The sequence below is a fragment of the Conger conger genome, chromosome 12 (assembly GCF_963514075.1).
Source record: "Conger conger chromosome 12, fConCon1.1, whole genome shotgun sequence".
NCBI classification, from domain to species: Eukaryota; Metazoa; Chordata; class Actinopteri; order Anguilliformes; family Congridae; genus Conger; species Conger conger.
Window position 1 is genome coordinate 40,818,445 of NC_083771.1, and position 21,303 is coordinate 40,839,747.

Here is a 21,303-nt window from a genome sequence, read left to right on the forward strand (position 1 = left end):
GAAATTCGATTTATTGCATATTGCATGCCTGGCAGAAAGCACTGACTACTAGCCACCGTGATGCAAATGCACTGCCTCTAACGAAGTCTGTGGTGCGTAAGATACGAGCCTCGAGTTTTTTCTTCAAATATCACATATTGTACAGCGTGCGTTAACTGTTACAGCTCGCATTAGTTTGCTGGACTATGTACCTGTTAGCCATGCATGACTAGCTTGCAAGATTCAGAAATCTGTGCAAGTTCTCAGTCTCGATGCAGCACGAACTGTGTAACGTTACAACCCATCGGTACATCCTTATTTTCAGATAAGTGACAACATGCAGGAACGGTAGTTACACTACACCATACTGGCTACTCATATGAAATAAAATCCTGAGTGATGCCTTGATTAACTATATGAATTAAAATAACATGTCAGTGCGTGAAGCTTGCTTTAAAATAGCGTAGCCATATAAACTATATTATCAGCAAGGAGCTTCATTGAACACTGTCAATATGAATGATACAGTAACGTTACAGCAAGACGGTTTGCTACCAACGAGGATGGCTATATGATACATAATATAGAAGAACGCAAAATGGACATGACATTTGCGTCGTATTCGCTGGCTAACTAGCTAGCGAGCTAACGTTAATTGTTCCACGCGCCATACGGGGTATCTGGCTAGATTGAGAAACCGTTATCTCGTAAGCGACTCAATGGCCAAATAGCTAGCTAGCTATCTATCTAAAGAACCTAAAACATGCTTACCCATAGCTCTGTCCCCCAGCTCATGGTTCCAAGGAAATTTCCTCGTAATAATCCACGGTATGGTCAAGTGTGTCAGCAGTGGGTACTTGGGTTATTTTGTGCGTTCTGATTCGTTTGTTCTCCTTTTTCAATGTGGCTCTTTCACCTCCTCATTCTGTCTTGCACAAAATGGCTAGGAGCTGCTGCATAATCTTCAAACAGAGCGCAGCACGGGCACCCGCCTCAACCAATGACAGCTGCACAGGCGCGTGCACTGTGCGGGAGGAAAGATGCAGCTATAGCCTTTGCATGAGAGAATTACTGTTACAATACGGGGGTGTGGCATGCATCGAAATATGTCACAGGTAAACAGCGATATTTATTCACAGAAATAATGTTGACTGTCTGTATATATATATATATATATATATATATATATATATATATATATATATATATATACATTTTATTCTCTTTCCACACTATTTCAGCCACGTGTCATAATATCGCTAAACCATGCTGGTGATCAAACCAATCAGCCCACTATATAGTCTACTCTGGCTTTGGAACACAAAGTTTTTCTGACCTATGAACACTGGCAACGTACACTGGCTTCTTCATGGTGTGACAATCACAACATTGTTTATTCTGAGACGAGTAAAACATGTCTGATATTGTTTATTTGTTTCTTATTATGTATCCTGTTTATGTCATTTCTTTGACACAATTATAAAACAAAGAATCGTTTGTTTCCGTGTGAACGTAAAAAACGCGAATTAGAACATTGACCTTGTTTGTTTGTAGTAGCCAAACAGTATCGATCTACGTCAATCTCCACAGTAGCCAGAATACGAAATAAGGAAAACGCATACATTTGAACAAATGTTTTAATGATGGAGGGTATAGGATTTTCCCGAAAACGTTACAATGATGTAAAATCAGTGATACAATCAGTCATGAAGTTAGTTGTTTTTTAGAACATAAATCCCTCAAGTTATTGTTTATGTATCTTCTGTTTCATCCATTTTATGGAATTAGGCTACAATTAACTTATTCCACATGTCCTCTTTAATTGACATTCTATATACATTTTCTTTTTAAAACGAATATATTGAATGTATTCAATACAACTGCGCAAGATGTTAATTAGGAATAATTTTAACGAAATTAATAATGACTTGAATGATGTGGTGCGATTTTGGATTTTCTATCAACAGTAGCATGTAGGCATGATTAGAAAATGCCCTAATCTTAGATTATTTAGCTATAATAGGCCAGATACAACAATTGGACACGAGAAGGCATAATGGTGGGGAATTTTTATTTTCACTAAAGACCCATTTATAGTCAGCAAGCAAATTTAAAAAATACATTATTTCAATTTGTAGCTAAATTTTCTGTTTGAGGACTCGGTTAGGACGAAGTCATGCAAAGGTGAATAGTGACATCTATTGGGGAGCCTCCACTTTTAGTTGGCAAGCAGGCCTAATACACTTTGTACTCTATTGGTTTCGCCGAATTAGTTGTCTATAATTGTTTCATTTTTATAATATGCAATTCTAAGATTATTATTTATTATTATCTTATAAAAGTAAATAAATTGAAATGCCTACAATTGTTCGCATTTGTTTATTCATATTGTCCAGGCATTTTACCAAGGCGGAACAATTATTCAAGGGCCAGTGAAATGTTTCCCTTGGACCGTTTTTTGGTGTGGCACATCGTGTGGCATTTCGGAAACAGCATGGTGGAAAGAAGAACGTGGTAGTATTTATTTGTATCATAGTAATGTAAGACGTAGGTAAATGCATCGAACTGCATATTAAATATACACAATGTTGCAGTTTGCTGCCTGCCAAGAAATTGTAACTCGCTAGCTAACCTACAGACAATTTAACTTAGCTAAGATAGTCAACTTAGGGTTATCTCAACAGTTAGCTACTACTAGCTGGTTAAATAAGTTAATAGACAGCGATTGAGAAAGCTACATAGCCTCCTGGTCAAAAGAAGATTTTGAAATCGGAGTTATTTGGTTACTGCCCAGCCGAAGTAGTTAACGATGTCCAAAATTAAGGCAAAACCGTCCGACACGGCTGTGGCAACGAAGGCGCCAAACTCTCAGAAGAGCAACCTAAAATCTGGGAAGAAAAAGAGGTTTTGGAAATATAGTGAAAATGTGGCAACAGCAAATCATACGAAGAAACCCATATTTGCTCTTCCTCCCAAGGATCCCCAACTGTTCTCAACAAACTGGAAAACACTGCAAGAGGTAAGTGAAGTAACGTTAGGCATACTACGGGGAAAAAAAACAGAAACACAAGTTGTGTTTGTAATTTATTGAACAAATATTTGCACCCACTACTCAACATGGTCTCTTTTAATCAGTAGTAAGATGTCATTGAATTGACGTTTTTGTCACTTTTTTTCAGACATTAAAAATGAGCACCAAGGTGAAAAGCACTGCAGCTGACCAAGTTGATAAGGACCAGAGCTCCAGCCAAGGAAAAGTTCAGAAGAAACATTCTGGACATATTCCTAATAAGACTGGCAAACCACAGGTGTGCCCAAAAAACTCATTAAAACTCAATGAGAATGGCAGTCAGCCCTCTGTGTCCAAACCGTCCAAGGCCCTGAAAAGAAAGTGTACAGATGGAAAGGTGCCGACAGAGACCACTGAACCGAAAAGTAAAAAGAAAAAGGAGAAGAAGGCTGAGGAACAGGCTGTGAAGAAGCCAACTGAGTAGGTGTTGATGTGTTTTTTTCAGTTTTCACGTTTTCATGCTGATATATTTTAATGAGACATTTAAATGTCTGTCTCGTTTCTTGGATTAAATGTTTGTGTCCTCATGCTTTAATCTAGTCCACTAAATGTAAAGCCATACTGTTCGCTGATCTTCACACTATTGTCAGCTTTTACAGCTGTGAAGGACAGAATGATCCAGAACAATGGCCGTGGTGTACAGTAGCCATGCACCGTAGCTGTGGTGCGGTTTACAGACATACTAGTCCACTTTATCCTGATTTGTCACACACGTGTTGTTCGTCAGGGAAGATCTCTGGTTTGATGATGTGGACCCAGATGACATTGAGGCCACGGTGGGGACCGAAGCCGCTGACATCATCCGCAGGAGACGCGGGACAAAGACGGACCGGCAGTCCACTGATGCCGCCCTTGTGAAGGACCGTGCTTTTGAGGGGTAGGTCGTGTCCTGACACTGCTCTCTCAGTAATCTATTTATTTATTTATTTTCCTTTGGTCTGGTTAAAGGTCTGTTTCCGTTTTCTTCTCCTCTGCAACCACACAGACTGACCAGAGCGGTGGCTATGGACTGTGAGATGGTTGGGGTTGGGCCTGATGGTGAGGAAAGCATTGTGGCCAGGGTATCTCTTGTGAACCAGTTTGGAAAGTGCATCTATGACAAATACGTCAAGCCCACAGAGCGAGTGACTGACTACAGGACAGCATTCAGTGGTATCCGGCCAAAAGACATCATCAATGGTGAGTTTCACATATAACATTGTTGGCTGTCAGGATTGTTTAAAAGATAAGGCTATCATGTTTACGAGTAAGGAAAAAATACACACATACATTTAAGTGACTCATTTTGAAATCATACGCTACATTCCTTGAATTTCTTTAAGGTTGACTCCTCCATGTTCTTTGTTGCAGGGGAAAATGTGAAGACTGTACAGAAGGACGTGGCTGATATTTTACAGGGAAGAGTTCTTGTGGGACATGCCATACACAATGACCTCAAGGTATACTCCTGCTTAGTGTTTCATAAAGAAGACACCAGATGTATACCATATTTTCAGAAAGTTCACTTGGATAATGACTGCCTTTCTCTTGCAGATTTTGTTCCTAGATCACCCAAAAAAGAAAATCCGCGACACACAGAAATACAAGCCATTTAAGAAAACTGTAAAGGTAAATTAAAAAAGCGCTGTACAATTAAATGCATGGTACTTCATAAACACAGATTGTCAAAGTGGTTGATTGCCTGAATCCTGGTCTCGAAAGGAAGACCTACATTTTGCAGTAATATGCCAGAAAAGGGAAATTGCATTTCGAATCTTGGGCATGACTAACTGTCTCGGTATGCATTTTTTTTTTGTCTTTTTCCTCTCAGAGTGGTCGGCCTTCATTAAAACTTCTCTGTGAGAAGATACTCCATGTCAAAGTCCAGCAAGGTGAACATTCATCTGTAAGTACTGGCCAAATTTATGTGCCATTATTACAAAAAGCATGACATTGTTCAGTAAATTACAACTAGTTGTTTTTAATTTCCCTCAATAGCCCATTTGTTTTTTTGTTGTGTCTTCTAGGTACAAGATGCCCAAGCAACCATGCGTCTGTACACATTAGTGAAGAAGCAGTGGGAGATGGACATCAAAGCCAGGCACAAAACAGCCGAATCGACAAAGGAAAAGACTGAAAGAAAACCCAGGCTTCCAAAGAGCAAATCAGACTGAGGAGTGTAATGTGTCTGGTGTAAAACTGAAATATTTTTGGAACCACATTTACTCTGTTTAGAGTATGCTTTTTCAGTCACTTGAAGAAAACTTGGACTATGCTGAAGAATGACACACATGCCGAGGAAGAAGAGACTGTATAAGCTTTTAAAGCCATCTCTCCATACGTCGGTACTCCAAGGAGTTGCCGTAAAATAGTGGTGCATCCACAGTACTAGTACTGCTTGGGATGAGAACCACAGCCGTGCCCCACTGGATTGCATAACAGTTTATTTGAGCTCAGTCGCTGACAAACAAGTGCAACAAGTGCACTAACGTAGAATAAGACATAGACTGTACTTGGCACCGATGGGTGTGACTTGCTATTTTACTGTAGTTGAATGACTAAATACATTTGCTCATTCATTCACTCTGTTTACATCTTGTGACATACTTGCTGGTTTGGAGTTTTCATGTTCTCACGCTCCTGGTATGGAATTAATCTGATAATTTGATAATTGGCTCTTTCTGAGAGGTGTCGAGTCCTTTTTTCACCCAGTCTGTCCTATCACCAGTCGGTACTAAATTATATTATGTATTGTGGGTGGTGCCTAGGTGTTTTGCGTTGTGCTTATCTGGTTTATCATTGCCTCCCGGGTGAAGCCAGCTGACCAAAAATAACTTCTCTTTTTTGTTGGTGACTGTGCACATGACTATGTACCTTTTATTTTAGTTTTGTGCACTTTCATTTTCACACCTGTTTTGACAGCATGCAAACTCAAATGAACAAATATCGATACAGATATTGATATTAACACAGATGTTTGCAGTATGGTTAGCATTCCTATCTCACCCAAATTAATTTATAGTTCTACACACAAGCAGTATTTTTGAGTAGTTTTTTGACTGAGTGAAACTACTTTTCAAAAAATCTATGTATGGGTGACCAAAATGGACCTGGCCTGGAATTATTCATTTCTGTGCCCCGGTGTATGAGCCAGAGCTGCTGAGGCCAGGTTATTCTGTATTACTTTGCCATAAAACAGTTTGCTAGTCCTCATGTCGAGATGTGCTCTGGAGTTTTTCTTTCCTGTGGGGGAAAAAAAGCCAACCACGCATTTCAGAACACAGAATCAAGTGCTAGTCAGTACCAAAACCATACTATCCTTTTGAATTTTTAAGTCTAGGTAGATTAAATATTTTTTAAAAATGTAACTTTCACTTTGCTGCCATCTAGTGAAAAATGGGCCTTGTTGATTATATTGTGTATTTACATTCTCTCTGCATCCAGTTGCTCATGCCATGATGTATTAATGCTAGTGTGCACCTGTCTTATGGGTATTGAAGCAGGAAGCAACTGGCTTTCCTACTGCAGTGTGAAAGGTCAGGCCTGAACTTATTTTCTGTGTCGTTCCAACATTTCAGACCAATAAAACAATTTCCAGATAACTTTCATTTGTAAGTTACAGACACATACCAGAGAACAAGAAGATGCATTCATCTAATATGAAGTGATTTTAGACTAACTTTTGCATAACTTGGAAACTTGCATAACTTGGAATCGATCTGCTATTCTATTGCCAGAAAGCATGTTTAAAGGTGTTTATCATACAGGAAAACAAAACTCGTGAGTAAACAAGCACTGTTTATTTGCTTTTCAAGTTCATTATTCCAAAACAAAGCGCAAAAAAACCAACCAAATCAAAATGACACACACACACACACACACCCTTCACAACAATCCAAGGCTCAGAATGTAGAAACAGAACTGAAGGGTGGGACATGCACTCCATTACACAAAATGAAAGTCCTAATTGCAATTTGTCCAAATGGGCCAGTTTGAATTTAAGCCAATTAGAGGAGCGTGCTGATAACCTACACTGTAACATCCGTTTCTCCCACCGTTTCACACACAGGCATGGCTACTGCAGCACCAAAGGGCACACTCCTGTTAGCGTTTGAAGTACTGGACACGACTGCTGACGCTGGTGTTCATGATGGTCTTCAGAAACTGCATTCACTGAACACTAGTGTTGATGGAAAAAGCAAAGCGGTGAAGTGTTACGACAGCCGTAATGCCAGACAGCGAATGTCGCTCCAGTCACTGAACTTATTTAACGCCTTGGTATGCTGGGTGTCAAAAAGCACTTCTATACAGATTATGCAGTAGGAACTTTAGTAGTAATGGGAGGTATACCGTTTGCTGGTGGTGAATGTTAATGTCTGTACAGAAGCTGGTGCATTAAATGATCCTGGCTGTAAAATGACCCTGCAAACACCACGCCTGGATGTCCCTGATGAGCTGTGATTCACAGTGCACACAGTGTCCAGTGTTTGAATGTGGATATTGATGCTGAAAGCTGAACCAGGCCAGTGGTACTGGGATAAGACGGGGTGTTTCCCGATAGCTGCTTAAACGCTGTTCTTCAGCACCCATTCTGCTGTAAAGTGTGCCCGTGCACACACAGGCCAACGCATACTGTATACAGTGCAATCTTGATAGGAGGAATGTTACAGGAAAAAAAGTAATCTGTCAACCGATTAGCCATCCAATGTAAAGGAATAGTCCATCCAGGTTCACGTGTGGTTTCTTCACGTTCTTATCATCTGGAGGACTATTCAAACATTTTCCCCCACTCTGAAAACACGCCAGACACACAAGTCCTTGAATAAAAATGCCACAGAAATCCTGCCTGGCAACAGGCCTGGAGAGGGGCTTCTTTTCATAAGTCCAGCAATATCACACTTAATATTTAAAGGAGAATTTGTCCCAGACAGACTAAAAACAGGAAAATTAGTAGGCATATTTTCTGAGCTGCATAGCCACAAGCGGACATTTTACCATTCCAGTTTGTTTTATGCCACAGGAAAAACCACAACCACACAACTGGCCTTTGAGTTAAGGTTCACAAAATAGAGTTTTAGCAAAGATTTCACCCATGCAAAGAGAAGGCGCTTACATTTTTTTGTCCCTGTGGTTAATATATTATAGGTATATTTTCATTTTGCCCTAATGTCCAAACATGCATCTTTTCATGAGGAAGAAAAACTAAATTAAAAGTACCATCACTCGGCGAACAGGAAGCCATGGTCACAATAAAGGCATTACGTATTTTCACATTACCTGCCCGATAGCATCTGCCTAAACAACCATCACGTACAATGTCAAAAACATTGTATTTTTCAGAACGATTTCAATACCTTTGGATGAGATCAGTAACCTGAATTGTACATAAACATTCCGTCTTAAAGACACAATAGCATTACCCTCAAAACCTTAAAATGAAAAAAATAAAATCTAAATCAAAAAGGCACACACACACAAAAAAAAAAAGCTTAGCCATGTTAAATAGAACATCATATTAAAATCATACCTTTCCACACACAAGTACCACGCATTTGGATATGGCTGATAACACTCTTGAGAAAACGACTCCCCGCAGTACCGTTCCCAGGCGGTACAGAAGGTGTGGTTTAGCAGGAGAAATAAAACCGGAAAACGGAACAGGAAACAGTCCTCACGTGACGCGGACTGGACAGCAGCAGCGATGCAGTGTACTCTACGTTAAGACTGGGAATGAGCAGCAGAGAGGTCACGGGGCGAGGGGGTGAGGGGTGAGGGGGTGAGGTTACTGTGGCTCCCCGTCAGTTGTCCCCGTGAGCTTCTCCTCGTCCGCCTGTTTCTCGTGCTGGAGCCGGGCGTAGCCCACGGCGTCTCCCCTGAGAGAGCGTTGGGAGGAGGGAGAGCGGGGAGCAGAGACACGTTCATGGCTGATGTCTTAGTCACAGCAATTATGCACATTACGTCATTTAATTAGCAAGCTAACTGTTAACAACATTAGTACCACGGTCGACGTTTCATTGGTTTAGTATATTAGCAGGTAGAATGTTGCTGAGTTTCGGGTGTTAGTTCATTATTATATATTATACTACATTACTACAGCCGATTTATGAGGCAAGTCTACACAAATGTTAGTAATGTTGACAGAGCATATTTAATATAATTAAATTAATTGATATTTAATTTATTTAATTGAAAGAGGGAGAAAAAAGGGAGAGAGATATTTTTTTTTGTCATACTTTCAATTAAGCTTTTCAATGCATGAAATTGAAGACAAAAGACATTTTCCATGGCAGCCAAATAATATTTCATAACCGTTCCACCCAATAGTATTAACTGTGCCTTCAGAACATGCTTATATACTAAATTAAAATGCAGAGTTTTGGGTCATTTCAAGAAATTAACTGAAATTCAATTCATGAACTGAAAAATGTCCAGAATGGTTTTTTTTTGTAAACAAATGAACTGTTAAGTTTGTGTTGTTTGCTGAACTGAGTGCATGTTAACATAATTCACTCCAACCCTGGAAAATGTTGCACTATGAAGATGCAATTCATCTAACATGTTTCAATAGCATCTACAAGCTGCCATTAGCAACTGCACTAGACATGCTTTGGTAGTTCTGAATCATGTTGTGAATAAAAATAAATCAGTCAGGAAATTTGTCTCACTTCTTTCCCAGTGATGCCAGTCCGTACAGGACCCCTGTTGCGAAGGCGATCGCGTTCCCAAATAACGTGGTGATGGAAAAACTCAGAAAGACAGGAAACAGCGCCATCCTGCACACAAGAGACCACCAAAAGTCATAATGCAGCGGCATGTAATACTCGTTCTGTTTATTATAATGTGTATGATATTACGAACAAAGGTTAAGACAGATCTTTGTTGTTCAAGTAAATCTATAAATACATCAAAGTAAAAATGACAATGAATTAATATCAGGTTGATTCAGGTGCCGACAGGCATATTTTTTGTAGGAACATCCTTCATTACATTACATTACATTATTGGCATTTGGCAGACGCTCTTACCCAGAGCGACGTACAGTTGATTAGACTAAGCAGGAGACAATCCTCCCCTGGAGCAATGCAAGGTTAAGGGCCTTGCTCAAGGGCCCAACGGCTGTGCGGATCTTATTGTGGCTACACCGGGATTAGGACCACCGACCTTGCGTGTCCCAGTCCTTTACCTTAACCACTACCCTACAGGCTGCTTCATAGTCATACGCTTCTAAAAGAGAAGTGGCAGTGAGTGTTTACCCGCAGTAGAAGATGGCTTTCTGCCAGGGCTTCAGTCGGTCGGCCCTGGCTGCCACGGCGTTGGCGAAGTCGATGAACTGACAGCAGAAAGGGACTTCACACAGGAAGAGCACGCAGGCGTTCAGGCTACACAGGAGAGACAGCGTCAGGCCAGCGGTCATGCAGCTCACCAAAGTACACCAGGAGTTTGCATCAAAAGGACTACATTTCTATAAATAAAGAGGGCACTGATGATAATATTTGGAATATTGAAATATATTAATATATATATTAATATAATACATTCATATAATATTTAAATATAATAAACCAGAACACAAATACACCCAAATAATAACGCAGTCCTGCGAATTTGGCTGGAATATGAATAAGGGTCTGATGAAAATGTCAAAAACGTCAGCATTCATTTGAACTGCTGCAGACTGTACTTGCAGTAAATGAATATCCATTATTCAGATTCCACAATCTGTGCAAGTACATATCAGTGAAATTCAGAAAACAGTTCAAAGCAAAGAGCCGAAATGGCATCACCTAGCAACAGCTAAAGAAGGCATCATTTTCAAAGTAAAGATATATTTTTTTATAAAAACTATAATCAGCGCCAGGATATGCATTCTCACAACAGTTCGCAATAAATATGCATGTAAATAAAAAGGCTATTCACAGGTTGGAATACTACATTCTGATTTCCTTTGCCTGTCGCTTGTACCAGTATAATGTACAGGCAGCACTAAACAGAGTGCAAGAACAACTCTTTACTTCCATTAAAAAATGACATATAGCAAAGCCTCTACAGGAGCCCATACGTTTCACTCAGCCACCCACACAGAACTGAAATGATCATCATATACCTCAGGGTATGTATACGACCTCATAAAAAGAGCTATCAGGCCCCTGACCATGCAGTGTTGACCATAAAGCCAAAGGCCTCTACTTACACCATCCACACACCCGCTGCGATGTTGAGGGGGTTAACGGTGACGCAGTTCCACACTCCTGCCACGGCACAGGCTGTGGAAAGAAATGCAGGCTGCTTGGTTCGCACACACAAGTTATCACACACAAAATAACTACTTCTGGAAGGCCATACATACATATTCACGTGCATCTTACATTAGAAAACGCCTGAAATTATAGTACAGTCCAAATGGAAAAGGGACTCATGAAGACCCATCCATGCATCCATCCAGGGTCTTACTGAAAGGTACTTGTTTAAAAATTTTAATAATAGCTCTGTGGGCGTCATTTATCTTCGCTTTGATACGGGGTGTTTGACTGCAGTCTGAGTAAGCACATGGACACCGCCTGCTAATATACAGGGACGTTTCGACTTCCAGGTCCAGGGCTCTGTTCTGCTGCATGGATGGATGGATGGATGGATGGATGGATGGATGGATGGATGGATGGATGGATGGATGGATGGATGGATGGATGGATGGATGGATGGATGGATGGATGGATGGATGGATGGATGGATGGATGGATGGATGGGGAATCTAGACTGCGCCAGCGCCAACTGCTGTCAGCTGCCTCTGCTTCAGTGAGGGAAGCACAGCTGGACATCGCCCAGGGCAGGAAGGATTCTGTCCAGGAGGATGACAGTTTCACACCAGCTGCCCCCATGTGTCCGCCTACTAAGCTGCACACAAAGTGTCTTCCTCTGACTGTCTGTGTGAAGCCCATCTGCCAGTGTCTTCCTCTGACTGTCTGTGTGAGGCCCAGCTGCCAGTGTCTTCCTCTGACTGTCTGTGTGAGGCCCAGCTGCCAGTGTCTTCCTCTGACTGTCTGTGTGAGGCCCAGCTGCCAGTGTCTTCCTCTGACTGTCTGTGTGTGTGAAGCCCATCTGCCAGTGTCTTCCTCTGACTGTCTGTGTGAGGCCCAGCTGCCAGTATCTTCCTCTGACTGTCTGTGTGTGTGTGAAGCCCGTGTCTTCCTCTGACTGTCTGTGTGTGTGAAGCCCGTGTCTTCCTCTGACTGTCTGTGTGTGTGAAGCCCGTGTCTTCCTCTGACTGTCTGTGTGTGTGAAGCCCGTGTCTTCCTCTGACTGTCTGTGTGAGGCCCAGCGGCCAGTGTCTTCCTCTGACTGTCTGTCTGTGTGAGGCCCAGCTGCCAGTGTCTTCCTCTGTCTGTGCGAGGCCCAGCCTGCCAGTGACTGGTATGACGAGTAGTGACTGGTACCTCCGCGTGCTCCTGTGCGCACACGTGTCGGTGGCAGATGCTGCAGCATGTATACACAACCGGACATGCCACATTGAGGAAAGGAAAGTTGGGAAAAAAGATGTTCTCATCCTGAAATAAATTAGATTTTAGGCATTCTGCTGATGCTCCAATCCAAAGTGACATACAGCAGATGCATTTTATTTTATGCATTTACTTTTTCAACAAATGTAAAGCTAGATTGTGAAATACTAGGACTGTAAAATAATAATAGTGTGTTGTATATAAATGATTTGGAGTTACTGGGTATACAAACCATTGTGTCAGTCCACAGGCTGGGGTATTCCAACCTATGAACTGTTCTCGGACCGAGTGGTCATGAGATAATAATAATCAAATATTCTCATATAATATTACATACTAGTCATCACTATTATATTTTTCTCAAAAGAAAAGATAATGCAATGACGCAGCCCATCCAAGGTGTAAAATAGCATTTGATCTCCAGATGAGATTTAAAGTAAGCAGAATTGCGAATGACATGTTCAGACACCACACAGGCTGATTGGAAGCTGGGCACACCCGCAAATACACAGAACAAAGAAACTCAGAGGATTAACAGGACAAATTATCTCTCTTCAATGGAGAGCTTTTTAAACTCAGCCACCGCCTGTGACCCGGTGTTACACCAACCTCCCAGTATATCATTATCTTCTTATAGAGAATGCACTGAATATGCAGTCTACCATCAACACAATACAGCTGCAGCCACTGACTCCAATATCACAACAAGGGACCCGGGGTCAGGGGAACACAGCTCACAGACCGCTCCTGCGTTTAGAAACACGGATCAATGCAGACACCCTGTGGACAGGGAGATCAATAATGCTGAAAAACAAACTATTCCACTTCCACAGCATGGAGGCGGCTAATGGATGCGCAGACCCTGTTCTGAATAGGATGCTGTTAGCATGTGACAATGGAGGGCACCATAAAAGCATGATCAGTGACTGTCTGAGATGTGGGACTGCTTTGTTTGCAGAGACAGTAGAGCACTGAAAAGTCTGCTTGTTCACTGTGTGAATATTAATTCTACTCAATTCTACCAGCTCTCAGAAGGCTGAAAAAACTAGATGGGACATCAACATTGATAGCAGGGGGTTTATTAAAAAACAAAAAGTACATCGTCCCTGGCAGTTAAGAGAGAGAGGACTGGCACACCTAGTGTTTCAAGTGATGAGAAATCTCTAGATTACATCCCAGATTAAACAAAGCCAACATGGCGAATGGCATTTCATCTACATTATAGCTCTGTAGCATGGAGTTCATATTAAACCATGTCTTTCACACCTTAGTAGTGTTTTCATTTGAAGGACTACAGCATCATCAATGGATAGCCTATGGACTAATAGTGAAATGTTATTTCAGTAGCCCCCCAGAGGGAACAATTTTGCATCAGATTTTAGCCTCTGGATTTATTTATCGTCCGGAGCAAGGGAAACCATAGATCAGCGAAAGACCAACACTGGATGTGAACATAATGCATCTGTTGTTCCTGGCGTTCCCAGATTCTTACACAACAATCTGGGGAAAACTGACACTGAGACCATTATGTCTTTGTAGTTTGCAGCCAAAGCCTGAAACTACAGTCCCAGTACATGTGAACAGGTTATTGAAAACACCCGTTACTTCTTCTGCAACCCAAACAATGTACTGTTGTGGTACGTTTAAAGAAAAATGTGTGTTGATGGGAATCTAATGTCAGCTACAGAGATGACAGAATCGGCATCCCACTGACTGCAGTCTCCCTGATTATTTGCTAAAAATTAAAGACTTGAAAGTCACCGACCGAAACACAAATGAGATGGCAAGTCTGATGTGAGATACAGCCCGTGTAAACAGACCTACGTGACCTTTAATTCCTGAAATGAGATGCCATACTTACAGATTCCGCCGATGACACCACCGATCTTGCAGATCCATCTATACCACCAAGACATGCCATCATCGTCGGTGTTGGCCTTGTTGGCAGGGGCAGGTTGCTCAGTGGCGCTCATTTTACTTCAGTGAATTATTCAGTGTTCTGCCGTATAAGTTACAGCTCACTAAGCAATAGCTACAGGCTAAGCACCCACAATGTTTGGTTTGAAAATACAACCTCACTTTTTCTACGGTGCAAGAATACGTATTAAAACTATTTTGGTATGTTGACAAGTTAGTTAAGGTTTTATGATATAGTGTATTATTAAAAGGTCTCCATCAATGTGTCATGAAGATGCATGTAGTTGACTACTAGCGTTAGCTATCGAGGTAACATGAGCAGACGCGTAGCTAACGTAGCATTCGCTAGCTAGCTTGCTGCTGACGTCTACTCTAGCTCGTTCAGGTAAGTTAGCAAGCTAGCTATATTTTGTCAAATAATAACACGCTTTATGTCAGTTCTCTTCCATAACCGCGAACTTACAAACACCATACAGACTCCTGCCCTGATTGTCATCCAAGCGTGACTTTCATTCGATTAACTTTTAGACATTGTTAACTTAGATTAACGCAAGCAGCGTTGAGCTAATGTTAAGTTAGTGTTTTTCTTCCTTCCAAACAGCTCTTTGAAAGATTCTAGAAGCCTTTCTAGCTAGCGATTTCCCCTCGAGACAGAAAATGTCTGTATATGTGGCAAAATGTTACTCCGTTTCATTTACATACGTATAATTTTGATATGCTGGTTGTATCTGTCTTATTCGCGTTCCGATGTCAGCTGCAGCCCTTTCTTTTGTTATTTCCCTGGGTTTGTCCCCGTTGCATTGTGGGTGGGACTAAACTGATTTACGTCATTTCAGGAAAACAAAGGTTGTCCCTCACACTTAAAAAGACGGACCATTGAATGGAATTTTTATATATTTTGAAGTGAATTCTGCTTTCCGAGATTATAGTCTTGCACAGTTCTCTTGGATAAAATGGCAGAATTCAAGACTTGTCCAAGAGTATACCCTGACCTGGACAGTTCATGGACAAATCTAACAGACCTGGGAAAAAGTAATTGCAAAAAAATTGTTTCTATCATATATAAAACTGTTAATTGGAGGATACCTTTATTCGGCTGTTGTACACATAGGGCCACACTTACTAAACATTTTGCGACGATTTTCAGGCACACAGCTCAGGCATCCCATGTATCAAACTGGCTGGAACCGCAGTATGGTGTCATCTCGGTAAGTCGAAGCAAAGTGCGCTTCTCTCATTAATGGATATGGATTTAAATTCATTAGAATTTACAAAAGTTAACGCAATTAATGAGGGTCAGTTTGTGCGTGAAATTTATCCGCCTCTAAATAGTAGGCGTAAACCGAGGCACAAGCGTCTCGCTGTGTAGGCTCCGAAGATGCACTGAAATAATCTTTGGAACAAGAATCACACTAATCAGAGATTCCCAGAGCGAGATTTGTAATAGTAAATGTTAATTATTGTTTGCAGCCAAGCAATTTTTTTAATTAACCAATGTCTCCTGCGAAGCAGTGGGAAGTGACTGAAATAACGTGCTCAACCGTAGTGACACTATGTGAAGTTTTAAAAACAGTGTTGGCGCTAGTAAAAAAAAAAAAAGAATTAAAAACAAAAAAAATTAGTATGCTAAATGCATTGCAATTCTGCTTTTAATTACTTTTGACCATCGCGGGCAGAGCGTGTGTTTGTTTTGATTAGTTATCCTCCAAAACAATTGCGGAAAAGAAACAGGGAATATAAGCCAAAAAAGAGAAAATCACTGGCGATTTCTGTGACAAACACCCAGCCATACAAATAATTATGCTTCTGGGAGAAATAACATATGTCCCGGAACCTCACACACAACGTTCCCATTCTGACTAATAGGACATTTCCTTGCTCTATTTTTGAACTTGGAGCAAAAACTGTTTCTCTACCAGAGAGACATTTGAGCACAATGGAGTTCCTCTTGCTTGTTCTTTTTGAAAATGGATTGTGATCATTATCATATTCTGAGTCATTTTCTGACATTCTCATCTTCATTGGACCATTGGGACAAGCACCATTTTAATTTTTTAATTTTCTGAGCCCCTTGCTAGAGTACAGTATAATCTTCAGAATACACTTGCAGTCTGTGGATGTTGCTAGTACTTATGCAAATGTCAGATCAAGATATGATAGAGCTAATTAAATAATTAAGCAGAACAGAAGTTTGCACAAAATCCTGAAACGACTGGTTTTAAACCTATGTTCCAACTCTTTAAATGAAAGGCATACAATTTCAGGTGAAAATAATTTGTGATGTATTATTGAATAGACTGGCTGGCAGCTCTGCAGGCTGATGCACCAGCGGGCGGCCTGTAGTGTAGTGGTTAAGGTAAATGACTAGGACAGGCAAGGTTGATGGTTCAAATCCCAGTGTCGCTACAATAAGATCCGCACAGCCGTTGGGCCCATGAGCAGGGCCCTCAACCCTGCATTGCTCCAGGGGAGGATTGTCTCCTGCTTAGTCTAATCAACTGTACGTCGCTCTGGATAAGAGCGTCTGCCAATTGCCAATAATGTAATGTAATGTAATGTGTGGCCCAGAGATGGGAGGCTTCAGTCCATCAGGATGACAGCAACTCATCGCACACCAGCGACTCAAGTCTACCTGATCTCACTACCTCAGTCACATCCCTGTTTTTTTCTTTAATTAAAACTTACATTCCTTCTACACCCAGTCTACACACAATCAGGTCAATTATTGGCGCCCTTGAAAAATGTGCACAAAAATACTGCAAAACTAGGAAAACAAATACTGTTATGGATGTAAACTTTCTTTTCCAACATGTGTAAAGTACTGTGCTTTATTAATGATTACACAGGTCTTAAATAAAAAAAATAAAAAAGTATTCTCCCCCAACAACCGGTTTCACAATTATTTGCACCCCTGGCAACCACCCCTGCCAAAGATGACAGCCATGAGTCTTTTCCTGTGCTTTCTGATAAGGTTACAGACTACATTTTCGACCATTCCTACATGCAGAACTTTCCAAGATCATTGATATCCTTATGATTGCACTTAGAGACTGCCCTCTTCAGTTCAGTTTTATAGGATTTAAGTCTGGCGACTGAGAGGGCCATTGCAGAACATGTTGTTTTCACTTAACTATTTCTGTGTGGAATTTGATGTATGTTTGGAGTCATTGCTGGACTCTGGTTCTGCTGGAGAATCCTCTTATGGCCAAGTCCCCACAACCAGATTTTTCGTCAAAATGTACTTTGATGAATTCATTATGCCGTTCATCAGTAAGAGCAGTCGTCTGGCAGTCGGAGGGTTGCCGGTTCGATCCCCTGCTCGGTCTGTGTCGAAGTGTCCCTGAGCAGGACACCTAACCCCCAAATGCTCCTGACGAGTTGGTCGGCGCCTTGCATGGCAGCCAATCGGCGTTGGTGTGTGAGTGTGTGTATGAATGGGTGAATGAGAAGCATCAATTGTACAGCGCTTTGGATAAAGGCGCTATATAAATGCCAACCATTTACCATTACAGTATACTGTATGAGGTAGTTCTCCTTGTATGCTGATAATGACCAAACTGAAGTTGAAGGATTCGCCGTGGCGTGGAATTGGAAAGGAGATCACACTGAAAGCGTTGTTCCGCTGCATGGTAAGTGTCTTCCTGCATCTCCTGCCTGCACAGCCAGAACTGCGCTGTCATAAGAAGAGGCAGCTGACAGAAGAAGTGGCAGTCCTTCAGAGGAGAGCACAAGCTTTTGCAGGCTCTCCTGTATCAATAGGCTGCAGCAATGAGCACTGTTAGCATTTGATTGGCCATTGCAAAACTGGGAAGAAAAGGGAAACCACCAAAAAGCATTTTTGATAGATTAATCATATGTCTAACAAAGTTCATATAGTTCACAATAAAATGTAACAAATTGTGGTAAAAACAGGCTCCAGACTTTAAGAAAAAGGTTACTCTTGACAGGATTTTGACTGTACACACCCTGTATATTCAAATAGTGCTTATTGTGGATTTATTAACTTCACTGCTGAGCTAATCATTAGCATAATTGTATGGACTGCATAGGAATGGTGCAGAGTGAAGGACAAAATCTCCATTTTGTCATATTGTTGAGAGAAGCAATCACAAATGCTAGTTGTCTCCAGTAGATGGCACTGTTGCTTATACAGTATTGAGGGTCCAGTGAACTGGTGTAGGAAGTCATGCTTCCATATTTTCAATGTTTAAGTGAGCATCTTTCTTAGATGACAGAACATATCAAAGTATTTCATTCAAAAGGAAAAATAACCATTTGCCATTTCACGCTTGCCATTGTTATCACAAGCAACAACTGTTGTAGATCGAGTAACTTGTTTCAATGAATATTGCAAGTTTTGGGACCTCTGTAATGGAAATTGTATTTACCTTCATCATATTGTCAACAACACCAGGTTCTGAAATGATTTACAATTAAACTATTTGCTAATGCCGCAAATTTGCAAAAGCAATGAAAATGATAGCATTTACTTAGCAACCCTTAATGGTGTTACATCTGACATTGAATTGCCTAAGCTGACAATACTGCTTCTCAGCTTGTCAGAAAGATTCTGCCTTGGGTAGAGTGACAGCTGAGCTCGCAAGCTGCAGATTGGTCTTTCTAGATAAGGGGGTGGCATTTTCATCATGGGGATAAAGTCAGTCTAAGAATAAAACACAATATACCATCACATTTGGGAGTGACAGCAGCACCTTCCTCATATATCCTCAGATTGCCTGTCCCCTATTTTATCCCAGCTTGAGTCAGGAAGTAGAGGAAATTGTCAGCACGTCCATGAAAGGCCTGTGACAGTGTGGGTGCCATCCTGTGACTGAGGCTCGTGTGAAATGTTAGATTTAGTAACTTTTCTTTATCAGCGTGTTGTAGCACAATTCTTTATTTATTTATATTATACAAATAAAACTTACTAACAAAATGGAATATTCTATTCATGAACAGCCAGACTCTGAGATCTTTTTAAATGTAAAAACATTTAAAGATAAACTATACCAGTTCTGACCACAGGAGAGCACTCATAACACGTACATTTTCTGTATGTTCTCTCATCCATTGCTTACAGTATATAGCCTTCAGTTTAAGCTACGATCCACTTGTACAGCCAGATATAATGACAATTTGGTCTCTTTGTGCAGACTGTAAATGACTTTGTAAATAATTACACCTACCACGATAATCTTTGGATGCACATTGAGTGTGCTGTTGTGCGTATAATAGAAGCAGTGTAGAGAGAGGATGCCTGCTCCCAGGAAATCTTTTAGAAGATTAACGGTAACAAGCGAACACTGAAGAAAGACATGCCGCTTTAATTATTTATAGCACCGCAAGAACGTTTGACTGCAATATAAAACAATCATTACAATAGATAACCTGCGAATGCCTCTGAGAAGATGGAGATAAGAGCCTGTGGGCAGGAAGATATTTATACACGGAAAGGTCAGGCCTGCTGATAAGCCTCAGAGTCAGCAGCCAATTGTTTCACAGCAGACTTCCTCCTCTGGCCGACATGCCCATGTGATCTACATGGAAGCCTGGAAGGGTCAGCGCTGGAGAGGGAGCTGAAGAGCGGAGAAAAAGCAATACCCCTCCCAGTGCCGCTGAATTAGTCATTGTGTCACGATGAAAATCAGTAATAAAATGATCCGATGTGTTTTTCTTTCTTCTCTCAGCCCAGTGTGAACATAGCAGGGCTTAAAGGGACAGACAGCACTGCGGAGATTTGGCACATCTCAAGTGGCCGGGCAGAAACGATGGGAGCTTTTACAGCAACCCGTTTTGGAAAAGCGCCTGGTATGATTAACCTGCCTCCGCTGGACCCAGTGGGGGTTATGTGCCAAAACACATTATGATTGAGCTTTGACATTTTTTAGTAATAAAGTCCTCCTAAGCAGGGAGAGGGAGAGAGATGGGGAAAGCTAGTGCAGGTGTGCAGGTGTGCAGGAAGATAGCCAGTGAGCTAGGAATTCTCTAGAACAGGTCACGGGTCCTGCGTTTGGCGAATCCGTGGCCTGCATAGTCGGTTCCCAGATGTCCGGATTTGGACTGGAGAAACAAGGCAATTGGTTGGAACAAAAACCAGTACGTAGACCGTCCCTTGAGGACCGAAGTTGTGCACCCCTGTCCTAACAGCATGTGTGTGTGTGGATGGTGTCTGCTTTTGTCTGACAAAGCTTCCTATATGGTCGAGGACTATCCATGCCTATCCTCAATGGTCTAAACACAAGCTGAAACAATTCTCCAACCGTGTACCAGGGGGCGTGTCTGCCATTGAAATGTAAATTTTGCATTCCCCTCCAATGAATATCCTTTTCATACAGCAGTGCACATCCTCATTTGACGTCCCCTTCTTCATTTGGCACCAGTCAAATCAACTCCCGGCCCTTCAGAAACTCCCCCCGAAAGATCCGTCTCACTCGTGTGTACAGTATGTCACATGACTTCTGTTTCAGCTTGTCTTAAAGGGTAGAAAGGCAGGATTGCACTGTACCGACACTATTGATTACGAAAAAAACAAACAAGAAAACAAACAACAATAGACCACGACAGTACCCCCACAGTAACGCTACACATGTGTGGGCTGAAATGGAATAGGCTACTGCCTATTTTCCTCCATTTCTCTTTTGGCAGAATGATGAGGCACATACTGCACTCCCACATAATGCAGATGCAAATTCCAAAGGGGTAATGCTAAAATTCTGATCAAAGAGGTTTACGAGAGACAGTACGTGCCCCTGAGACATGTTTTTGACACACTAAATATTCCCTATTCTTCACCCAGCCCGGCTGCCCTATCTAGCTCTCCACTCCTGGGGGCTAAAAGCTGGCCTGGTCCCTGCTATCTCTGCT

General features: G+C 41.4%; 3 protein-coding genes across 4 annotated transcripts in view; 1 reads left to right on the top strand and 2 right to left on the bottom strand.

Moving 5' to 3' along the window:
• Nucleotides 1–936, bottom strand: part of LOC133141697 (formin-binding protein 1) — a 75,587-nt gene extending 74,651 nt beyond the window's left edge. Inside the window, exon 1 of the mRNA XM_061262325.1 lies at nucleotides 751–936. Coding sequence (XP_061118309.1) covers nucleotides 751–774 — 24 coding nt within the window. The 5' untranslated portion in view covers nucleotides 775–936. The remainder of the gene's footprint in view (nucleotides 1–750) is intronic.
• Nucleotides 937–2,450: 1,514 nt separating this feature from the next.
• rexo4 (REX4 homolog, 3'-5' exonuclease) lies at nucleotides 2,451–6,618 on the top strand. The gene is made up of 8 exons (XM_061263389.1): nucleotides 2,451–2,998; nucleotides 3,159–3,469; nucleotides 3,777–3,926; nucleotides 4,035–4,228; nucleotides 4,400–4,488; nucleotides 4,583–4,657; nucleotides 4,860–4,934; nucleotides 5,056–6,618. The coding sequence occupies exons 1-8, from the start codon at nucleotides 2,789–2,791 to the stop codon at nucleotides 5,200–5,202; spliced, it is 1,251 nt and encodes a 416-aa protein (XP_061119373.1). The 5' UTR covers nucleotides 2,451–2,788; the 3' UTR covers nucleotides 5,203–6,618.
• A 195-nt stretch (nucleotides 6,619–6,813) lies between these two features.
• On the bottom strand, nucleotides 6,814–15,232 carry cacfd1 (calcium channel flower domain containing 1). Of its 2 annotated transcripts, none has more exons than XM_061263009.1 (5): nucleotides 14,384–15,232; nucleotides 11,220–11,292; nucleotides 10,282–10,407; nucleotides 9,694–9,801; nucleotides 6,814–8,901 (listed from the first exon to the last, which is right to left on the bottom strand). In XM_061263009.1, exons 1-5 carry the CDS (start codon nucleotides 14,493–14,495, stop codon nucleotides 8,811–8,813), a joined length of 510 nt encoding a protein of 169 aa, XP_061118993.1. In that variant the 5' UTR covers nucleotides 14,496–15,232; the 3' UTR covers nucleotides 6,814–8,810. The 2 variants fall into 2 exon arrangements, with proteins under 2 accessions (XP_061118993.1, XP_061118994.1); XM_061263010.1 differs by lacking the exon at nucleotides 6,814–8,901 and adding an exon at nucleotides 8,922–9,142.
• Nucleotides 15,233–21,303: the final 6,071 nt, after the last annotated feature.

Excerpts from the sequence above, each read along its gene's own strand:
- rexo4 (XM_061263389.1), top strand. The coding sequence starts at position 2,789 with ATGTCCAAAATTAAGGCAAAACCGTCCGACACGGCTGTGGCAACGAAG. Across the intron at positions 4,229-4,399 it reads GCCAAAAGACATCATCAATG|GGGAAAATGTGAAGACTGTA; the intron begins GTGAGTTTCACA and ends TCTTTGTTGCAG. Across the intron at positions 4,489-4,582 it reads CCATACACAATGACCTCAAG|ATTTTGTTCCTAGATCACCC; the intron begins GTATACTCCTGC and ends TTTCTCTTGCAG.
- cacfd1 (XM_061263009.1), bottom strand. The coding sequence starts at position 14,495 with ATGAGCGCCACTGAGCAACCTGCCCCTGCCAACAAGGCCAACACCGAC. Across the intron at positions 11,293-14,383 it reads TGGTGTCATCGGCGGAATCT|CCTGTGCCGTGGCAGGAGTG; the intron begins GTAAGTATGGCA and ends TTCTTTCCACAG. Across the intron at positions 9,802-10,281 it reads AAAGCCATCTTCTACTGCGG|GATGGCGCTGTTTCCTGTCT; the intron begins GTAAACACTCAC and ends TCTTGTGTGCAG.